Raw genomic sequence first — 9,883 nt, forward strand, 5'->3', positions numbered from 1 at the left:
GTTGGTGTCGTGAACCCTTGCGCATGCGTAGTAAAGTATAACCTGTGGGGAAAAAGGCGTTTTAAACCTTATTTTGGGGCAAAGTCAAACTTTTTCAGCGATTTTTATCATATTTTACTGCTGTTTCTATACATGCAGTTTTTATGTCCCGGTGACCAGTGACAGTGCAGTTCTGACTCTCTGCCCATTCATTTAGATAGGATGGTCTTGTTAGTCCGAAATAGCTGCCCGGAGGCGTTGCCAAGATGGCGGCCGAGTGGCACGACTTGCCTAAAAGGACTTTGGTAGTACACACTAGAGCTTAAAGGTCCCATGACATGAAATTTTCACTTTCTGAGGTTTTTTAACATTAATATGAGTTCCCCTAGCCTGTATATGGTCCCCAAGTTTCTAAAAATTTCAATCGGTGTAAATCGAGCTTTTGCTATCTTTCTCTGCCTTTGAGAAAATGGAGGCTCATACGCGCTGATCTTGAATCTCCTCCTTATGACGTCATAAGGAGGAAATGTTACCTCCCCTGTCTCTGCTTTGCCCGCCCAGAGAATATTTTCCGCCCATGAGAAAATGCGCTAGGAAGTAGGAACGCGCGCGCGCGCGATTTTAGTTTGTCCACGAGACGAGAGATATCATGGCTTTTGAGCGAGCGAAGCATAACAATTGCTCAATAATTGGATGTACAAATGAACACCGAAGGGTCAATACAGAGCTGGGCTTGCTGAACGTCTGAAACTAAAGTCTGGATCACTCTCTTTGGCTCAGCTACACACCTCGGACAAGTAAGTCAACTAATGATATATAAGTGTGTTGCTTTACTGTTTATGGTTACCTAGATTGTTACACATAGAATCTGGCTGTAACATTAGCTATGCAGCTATGCAGTTTATGTGTGTGAATAACGTTACACACACTGTAACGCGAGTGTTGTACACGTCTTTGTTATTTTTATAACCGTTTTCCTGTTGGTTAACGTTATATGGCGCGCGCGATATCCGCATTTCAAGATCGCAGAGCTTGATGTAATTGTAATAAGATAAATACAGACGTTACAGATCTCTCATGAAAAGGCAACAGTAGGTTCGCGTTAGCTACATGATAATAACTTTAAACCATCCGAATAAAGTACTGTATCCAGACATAATATTTTAAACTGACCATTCGGAAACGTCCTGCTGGAGCCGCTGAGTTGAAACTTCTTCATCCGTTGCTTCTCCATCTGGATCAGATTCTGTGTCAAACTGAAATGCTTGAAAGACTGCGTGTCTTCGTGCCATTGCTATATCCAACGTAAACATGCACGTCACATTACCGTTGCGCAAGATGGTCAAGGCCACACCCACCCTCCACCTTGCGCTGCCTTTCTCCTCCTCATTAGTATTTAAAGCTACAGACACCGAAACGGCCCGTCTGAAGGAAGCTCATTCTGGGACTGGCTTGTAGTGGCTATAATTCTGCACCGAGGCTGAATTTTTGGAAAGAGATTTCAGATACAGTACTAGGGACCACTAAGGCCTATATTAAAGCCTACAAAAAGTAGCATGTCATGGGACCTTTAATGTCTACACACTGCAAACTCACAGCACTCTAATAAATATGGTTAAAAGAAATTATGGTTCACACAACACGGCACTGCAAACGTCTTAATTGAGCAAGAGAAAAAAAGAAAGAACCAAAACCCACTTTCCAGTGAAGTCTCTTGGACTACCCTGGCTCCGCCCACACAGAGCTGTTTAAAAAAATAATTAAAAAAATCAAAGGAATTGGGAAAAAAGGGAATACAAATAAAATAAAATAAAGTATTGGCTGAATAACTTTGTTGATTGACTGACTGGTCCCCTTTGCTAATGCGCCAAATGGTTTAGTCCATCTGCACGCATTTTGTTTATGTTAGTTAGTTCAGCATCTGGAGGAGCGCGAACTTCTGCGGTAGAAATGTCTTTCTCAAAGCAAGGCAAATCAGGCCCCCCAAAATGAAAGGAACGACATTAGAAGGAAAGAAAACAAAATGAGGGAAGTGTTCTAAATGGACACATAGAACAAGCAATTGAATTAAAAAAGGGTAGACAACTAAGACAAAAGACAAAAAGAATAAAGTGTCATAATGGTTTCATTATGAAGCTCATAATAGATTTTACTCACAGTGGAAATCTGATCTGTGGTTTGTGTTTGGTGGAGGAAGATGTGAACGTTGACATGATCACGTCTGTAAATCCCAGCATTACTGGAGCACAAGTTTCACATCATCATCATCATCATCTTCTTCCTCTACAGGATCAACAATAGTGTTGAGAGTATTTCTCAGAAGAGTTTCTGCTACTGTAAAACAAAGATGATTGTGCAGAAAAACAATATTCAAAGCTAAATGTTGAAAATGTTTTGAAATTACATTAGCTGAAGATCAAAGCCAATATGCTGTTAGAGTGAATACATATAATCTTAAAGAAAAGTTTGTAACTTGTTCATCTACTAAGCCTGATGCTCAACAGCATAAACACAGAAGGACGGATAATTGCTTTTACTTTGGTATGAGAAACGGTGTACGATCAAAGCTCTTCTGCAAATAATATGTGTGGCTCTTAAAAGAGCCTTTGTGTGTGTGTGTTGAGCTGAGCTCGCTCTACTTCGAGCTGGTGTATTTGGTCACAGCCTTTGTGCCCTCAGACACGGCGTGTTTGGCCAGCTCTCCGGGCAGCAGCAGACGCACGGCGGTCTGGATCTCTCGAGATGTGATGGTGGAGCGCTTGTTGTAGTGAGCGAGACGAGACGCTTCACCAGCGATGCGCTCGAAGATGTCGTTGACGAAAGAGTTCATGATTCCCATCGCCTTGGAGGAGATCCCGGTGTCGGGATGAACCTGCTTCAGGACTTTGTAAACGTAGATCGCGTAGCTCTCCTTCCTGGACTTTCTGCGCTTCTTCCCGCCCTTGCCGGCGGTTTTAGTGACGGCCTTCTTTGAGCCCTTCTTGGGTGCGGACTTCGCTGGTTCAGGCATGATGATTCAGTCAGAGAAACTCAATAAAGCTGAATCACTGCAGGCGGGCTTTATGCGCTGCTCTATGCTAATTTCAAAAGGGAAGAGGCTCTGATTGTGAGTCTTTAACCCATAGAGTGACCTCATTGGCCACATTACACATTCACTGACTTGTAGGCGGACCAATCAGAAGCTTTAAAATATGAATCAGCCCATCTATAAATACCATCCCCCACATCGACTCCATTCCGTTGTTTAATTTTCCCGCATTTTTTTCTTTCGGAACGAATAAGAAAATGTGCGAATAATTTCAGAAATCTTACCAGGTATCTTGTAACACAATGTATTATTACTCAATGTAAACTCCATGAATTAACTATAATTGCACAATACCGTGCTTTGAAAGATGAGTATATTCCAATCGGTGTATCATTCGTTCGGTCGTTTTTTTATTTAATATTGAAAGTATAAAAATGCGAAAACAGTTTCTTTTTAGATTTTTCATTTTTTCCAAAAAAAACGAAAAACAAGAATTCAGCTTGATTTTTCATTTTTCGTTCTGAGGTAGAAAAAATAATAAACAGCTTGAATATTCGATTTCTACACATGGGCGGGAATGAAACGCCCCTTTCCTCTGATTTGTCAGCCGAAGATTTTCCTCAGTTCTGCACTGCAGAATAAGAGTCCTCCGTTGTGCAGATTCTTAACGCGTTTATTGCAACTAGGCTACATTTAATCTTTTTTTCATCAAACAACCAGACACAGGGCTTTCTTCCGTGTAGATATTGCATCAGCTGGGTATGCAGGGTAAATGACGGCTGTTAAGCCTACCATGGTCGCCTCACCCAGTAATTATTTTATTTTTTTAATAATAAATGAAGATATAAATCAATATAATTAGTTGTAAATTAAATATTTTTAACACTAATACACAAAGAAAAGAATAATGCATTGACTATATAATAGGCCTATTTTAACGTAAACGCATGAACTGTCATTCAGACTGACTATCTAACAACCGGAGAACAGAGAACAACAGAGATATTAAAATACATAGGGGCCTACTCTTCTGAGTTTTATTATGTAGGCCTTGTGTTTTATTAAAATTTATTAATTTATATCTCAAAGATGTGCGCTTGCGCGCAGCGCACGGTCATGTTGAGAGGGAAACAAACGCATTTTATTATTAGCCTATTCAGAAATAGTGTAAAAGACCGTAAATAAAATACAACACTAACATTATAAACACTATTAATAACATATAGGCTATGTCTATGCGTATTTTACTTCCCCTTACTGTAGCCTATGTCAAATCCTTAAATGAATGGTATTCAGAAAACAACAAGAATGAAAAATAAGTAGCCCGTATAATAAAAATATAGCCTAACCTAATAACTTATAATAATAGCCTATTATGTCCTTTATTGAAACTGAAACTGTACGGACATTGGTTTCGCGCATCTCTCATTCGGTCCAAGGTTTCCATATTTGCAATGTAACATTTGGATGCTAACTAGTAATGTAAAGAAGGCTTCGTACTTCAGTCGAGTCCCAATATACACGTATATGCTAAATCATCATCTTCACAGCAAGGGAAATGAGTTTGGAATAACAGCAAGTAGGACTGTGCAGCACAGCCTTTATATTGTACAAAAGACCAATTAAATTAAGCAGAATAATTTTTATATATTTGGTTGACTGTGTTTTATTTTAATAATGAATAGGCTGCGATGTCAAGTTAGCAATGCCAGAAGTGAACTGATAATAGCCTAGATGTTGTGTGAGCGAGCAATGCGCCAGCGCCATCACTTGGAAGTGCGTATCTATAGCACGAATGATAATATCTCGTTTGTTGCTCAGCAGGGGAAATAACTTAATATTCTGTCGTTTAATACTCTGTCATTCGAAGCAGTAAAATTTATATTTTTATTTGTGTACATTCAAAATGACTACAAATGACCTTTAAAAAATAAAGAAAACAACATGATGCGCTGCGTCTCAAACTCCTTGAACATCTTTCTGGCGCACACCAAAAATGAACCAAAATAGAGTGAATAGCCTTCTGACGCGCCTACTTTTGAAAGTCAACATTTCGATTATTTTAAGTAAAATGCATTATATAGTCACTTAGGATTAAAACACAGCGTGGTTCATGATAAAAAAAATAAAAATACTAAAAAAAAAAACGTGACTTTACAGTTCGGAAAATAGCAAACCCCTGGCACTTGAGAACTCTGGTCTACACAGAAGAAAGCCCTGTCTAGTCTATTCCCCAGTACGGGTTGTGTCGAGCCATTCGTTAGTCTGGTTGATGGAAAAAATATGAAAAAGTTGCAATAAACGCGTTAAGAATCCGCACAACGGAGGACTCTTATTCTGCAGTGCAGAACTGAACTGATGACGGGACAGTTTGATCTTCGGCTGACAAATCAGAGGAAAGGGGCGTTTCATTCCCGCCCATGTGTAGAAATCGAATATCAAGCTGTTTATTAATTTTGCTACCTCAGAACGAAAAACGAAAACTAAAGCAGAATTCTTGTTTTTCGTTTTTTGGGAAAAAATGAAAAATCGAAAAAGGAACTGTTTTCTCATTTTTCTACTTTCAATATTAAATCAAAAAACGACTGAACGAATGATACACGGATTTATTCCCTTGAGACCCATAAACGTTTTGTTGTATTTTTCCATGTCACTGCATTGTTTACAGCATCAGAAACAGCATGAGATAATATAAGAAACAGATTTAAAAATTATATTTTATTCATATTATGCTGTGTCCAGTTATTTAAAAAATAAAATGACAAGAAATTACATGTTTAGGCAAAAACTGGGAAGTTTCAGAATTTGTTTAATCAAACGTTGTGCAAATATGATTCTCAGCGGTTATGATTATGAAATATATAATGTAATGAACTGATATACCATTTTACTTCATGCACTTAATTATGCCTGTAAACATGGCCATAAATGCCATTCCCATTCAACACAATGTATCTAACTGCATCTAATTAGCATATTAATGTGTTCTTGGGGCAACATGATGACAAAAGTGCTCTACATTCATAGGACAATCGATGTATAATTTCCTTCCCTATACACCTCGTCTCCCAAACCCCATATAGTTTTCCTGAGATGTTGATTTATGACAAACAACTTGAAAACAAGTCTGATTTAAATAATTACAAAATATTACAATTTTCCATAAGAGTGCTAAATTAATGCCAGTCATTTTTAAAGACTAAGCAGAAGTTGTAGTCATGATAAAACCTCCAAACATTTGTATCTGTGGAAAGCCCTGAATTTGACTTTACATGACATCCAGGCTGAAAAACACATGTTAGAAATTCACTAAAATATAAAGTTCACTACAGTGAAGAATAAACTGTATTTTGAAAGACATGCATATACAAATATAAAAACAATAGTAAACTACATAAAAATGTTGCACAATGACAACGAACACTCACAACTCTTTGAAAATTTAGTTTTAACTGCAAAGCACAATCGTGAGAATAACAGTCAAACCAAGCAACGTTAAGTTTATTATTTGTATCTGCTTAATAAATCATTTATAGGTAACGTTTAAGGAAAGCACAATAATTAATATATTAAAAATATATACAATTTCACCACCTCAAACTCGTTCTTTGTGTGTAAATGTGTGTGGCTCTTAAAAGAGCCGTTGTGTTTTTCTCCTTCGTGAATCTCTTAACCCCCGAACCCGTACAGAGTGCGTCCCTGTCGCTTCAGCGCGTACACAACATCCATGGCGGTGACGGTCTTTCTCTTGGCGTGTTCAGTGTAAGTCACAGCATCACGAATGACGTTCTCCAGAAACACCTTCAACACACCGCGAGTCTCTTCATAGATCAGGCCAGAAATACGCTTGACGCCGCCACGTCGAGCAAGACGACGAATAGCGGGTTTAGTGATTCCCTGGATATTATCGCGAAGAACCTTTCGGTGACGCTTAGCGCCTCCTTTCCCGAGTCCTTTCCCGCCTTTTCCTCTTCCAGACATAACGACAGATACTCTTCAATTGACAGATGGAAGTAAAAGTACTCGGTAAGAGGAATTATAGTCAGCTAGCGGACCTAGTTGAAACCACATTAATGGGCGGTTCTAGTAAACGTCACCGGTTACGCATTACCAAGTCGAGGTCAGTCTTTTGATGTTTGATACTAGTGGAAATAAGTAGAATTTAAGTAATATTAATAACTATAATTTAAGTACATAACATAAAAACCTGTAAAAAAAATATATGAAGAGTTCAGATGCAAAAGCCTCTAAATGCCATCTGGAATTTTCTTATAGAATGATCATCATCAAGCTTTTGTATTTTAAGTGAAATTATTTAATTTAAATATACGAGCTTGATAAAAATGATAATTCTATAAGAAAATTCCAGATGGCATTTAGAGGCGTTTGCATCTGAACTCTTCATAACTATAGGGCTTCAGTCATTTTGACTAAATATTAACTAGCATAACACTAAAACCACCGTTAACTTCCTTAAATTTACTTTTAGATTTGAGTAATACCTAAAAATAGCATTTTATAAGACCACCGTGGCATATAAAGTTCCGACTTCAAGACACCATGATATGGAAATCATCTTTCATTGAGTTAATGAGGTGGCTCTTAAAAGAGCCTTTGGGTTTGTGTGACTGCTGGGGGTTTAAGCGCGCTCTCCGCGGATGCGGCGGGCCAGCTGGATGTCTTTGGGCATGATGGTGACTCTCTTGGCGTGGATGGCGCACAAGTTGGTGTCCTCGAACAGACCCACTAAATAAGCCTCGCTGGACTCCTGCAGGGCCATGACAGCCGAGCTCTGGAAGCGCAGATCAGTCTTGAAATCTTGAGCGATTTCTCTCACCAGACGCTGGAAGGGCAGTTTGCGAATCAGCAATTCAGTGGATTTCTGGTAACGGCGAATCTCTCTCAGCGCCACGGTACCGGGCCTGTAACGATGAGGCTTCTTAACGCCACCGGTAGCAGGTGCGCTCTTACGGGCGGCTTTAGTGGCCAGCTGCTTCCTCGGGGCTTTTCCTCCGGTGGACTTACGAGCGGTTTGCTTAGTTCTTGCCATTATTTAAAAGTGTTTTGATGCTGATTTAATCAAGACTGAGTAGTGTAGTCGAACACAGCGCGTATTTAAGCCCAGGGCTGCCATGCGCTCATTGGATGGCTTTGCTTCAGAGGCATTCGATTGGTTATTGTTTGGCATCTGTAAATGACAGTTGGCCAATGGCTGTTTTCAAACAAGTGACGTCAGTTTGTGGTTCCCGCCCAAACGTACTTTGCTTTTTCTGTGTATCCACGAAAATAAATGAGGTGAAATCAGTTTTAAATTTGTAAACCAAAATAGGTGATTTTTAATGTTTCTTAAAAACTAATTGGACGTACAGTTTGACTTGTGGAAATAATTTAGTAAAAAAACAAGTACAGATACTTATATCATCACAATATATATTACATTTATTTTTTACATCAGCTTAAATATTTTTAGCAATGCCAATAAAACGACATTTGCATAATGCCATCATTAAACCATTACAATGTGTAGTGGTTAGTTAGAAAATGCTTTACTTTAAAAAAATATATATTTGGGGACCATGTGTATTTCTAGTCAAATTGTTTATTTTTTTATGTCAGCATTGTACAATAACTATTCATGGTTACTATTCATTAAAGTCCATTCATATGCATTCTGCAACTTTATTATTTGTTTTATCGAAGGGACTTTAAAAAGAAAATCAAATAAAAATCAGGTAAATGAAATCACTCTTCCTTGGGGAATTGGGTGGCTCTTAAAAGAGCCTTTGGTTTGAAGAGACGCTTCCGTCAGTCTACTTGGACTTCGCGGGCTTCTCGGTCTTCTTGGGCAGCAGCACGGCCTGAATGTTGGGCAACACACCACCCTGAGCGATGGTCACGCCACCCAGAAGCTTGTTCAGCTCCTCGTCATTGCGCACCGCCAGCTGCAGGTGTCGAGGGATGATGCGGGTCTTCTTGTTGTCCCGAGCGGCGTTTCCAGCCAACTCCAGGATCTCAGCGGTCAGATACTCGAGCACAGCGGCCAAATACACCGGAGCTCCGGCACCGACGCGCTGGGCATAGTTGCCTTTGCGGAGAAGTCTGTGAACACGGCCGACGGGGAACTGCAGTCCCGCCCTGGAAGAGCGACTCTTGGCCTTAGCGCGAGCCTTACCACCAGTTTTACCTCTTCCGCTCATTATTAAAATCAGCAACTAAAAGAGAATATTCTGACGAAATTAACGGAATGAAGAAGATCAGTGACGGCTCATACTAGCTTTAAACGAGAGTGCCAGTCGCCCATTGGTTTACACTGTGATAAGTTTTAAACCAATCACTGAACTTCCCTCAAAACCCAACCCCCTTTTTGGAACGATCACATGTAGACAGAAGAGATTAAATCAAGTCAAGTCATCCTCATTTATATAGCGCTTTTAACAATGTAGATTGTGTCAAAGCAGCTTTACAGAGATAAACGTATAATGTATCCAGAGATTGAATCACTGAAATGTTTGATAGAAAATTCAAATAAGTATAGGCTACAACAATGGATATTATACGCTGTTCCTACCAAAAGTGCTACACATTTCACACACTATACTTGTTCACATTGACCAGATCTGATACTGTAGAGTATTATTACCATTAATGTAATATTATAATTGTATCACTGCCATTATTGTTTGTGGGGTTGTTTGAATTGCCACGTTTCTCCAGCATTATGGTTTGTGTATAATGATATGTACTGTTAATCAACATCCTTGAGTCGTACTGTGAGAACTGTTTGCTTTGAAATCTAACAAGCTTTTTGGCAAATTTCAATCAAATTAAAATTATTTACTTGAGTTTTACCAATCCGAAATTTGTTGAGACACATAT

General features: G+C 39.1%; 4 protein-coding genes across 5 annotated transcripts; all 4 read right to left on the reverse strand.

Moving 5' to 3' along the window:
• Positions 1–1,557: 1,557 nt before the first annotated feature.
• Positions 1,558–2,999, reverse strand: LOC309492523 (histone H2B-like). 2 transcript variants are annotated; one of them, XM_082161545.1, is made up of 2 exons: positions 2,137–2,999; positions 1,558–1,723 (listed from the first exon to the last, which is right to left on the reverse strand). In XM_082161545.1, exon 1 carries the CDS (start codon positions 2,987–2,989, stop codon positions 2,615–2,617), a length of 375 nt encoding a protein of 124 aa, XP_082017671.1. In that variant the 5' UTR covers positions 2,990–2,999; the 3' UTR covers positions 1,558–1,723; positions 2,137–2,614. The 2 variants fall into 2 exon arrangements, with proteins under 2 accessions (XP_082017671.1, XP_082017672.1); XM_082161546.1 differs by lacking the exon at positions 1,558–1,723 and having other exon boundaries at positions 2,042–2,256; positions 2,384–2,999.
• Positions 3,000–6,436: 3,437 nt separating this feature from the next.
• On the reverse strand, positions 6,437–7,024 carry LOC309492529 (histone H4). The gene has a single exon (XM_082161551.1). It carries the CDS (start codon positions 6,986–6,988, stop codon positions 6,677–6,679), a length of 312 nt encoding a protein of 103 aa, XP_082017677.1. The 5' UTR covers positions 6,989–7,024; the 3' UTR covers positions 6,437–6,676.
• Positions 7,025–7,599: 575 nt separating this feature from the next.
• Positions 7,600–8,083, reverse strand: LOC309492516 (histone H3.2-like). The gene has a single exon (XM_082161539.1). It carries the CDS (start codon positions 8,055–8,057, stop codon positions 7,647–7,649), a length of 411 nt encoding a protein of 136 aa, XP_082017665.1. The 5' UTR covers positions 8,058–8,083; the 3' UTR covers positions 7,600–7,646.
• A 683-nt stretch (positions 8,084–8,766) lies between these two features.
• LOC309492518 (histone H2A-like) lies at positions 8,767–9,261 on the reverse strand. Its single transcript, XM_082161541.1, has one exon. It carries the CDS (start codon positions 9,202–9,204, stop codon positions 8,818–8,820), a length of 387 nt encoding a protein of 128 aa, XP_082017667.1. The 5' UTR covers positions 9,205–9,261; the 3' UTR covers positions 8,767–8,817.
• Between the last annotated feature and the right edge of the window lie 622 nt (positions 9,262–9,883).

The sequence above is a fragment of the Leuciscus leuciscus genome, assembly GCF_965113295.1.
Source record: "Leuciscus leuciscus genome assembly, chromosome: 2".
Lineage (NCBI taxonomy): Eukaryota > Metazoa > Chordata > Actinopteri > Cypriniformes > Leuciscidae > Leuciscus > Leuciscus leuciscus.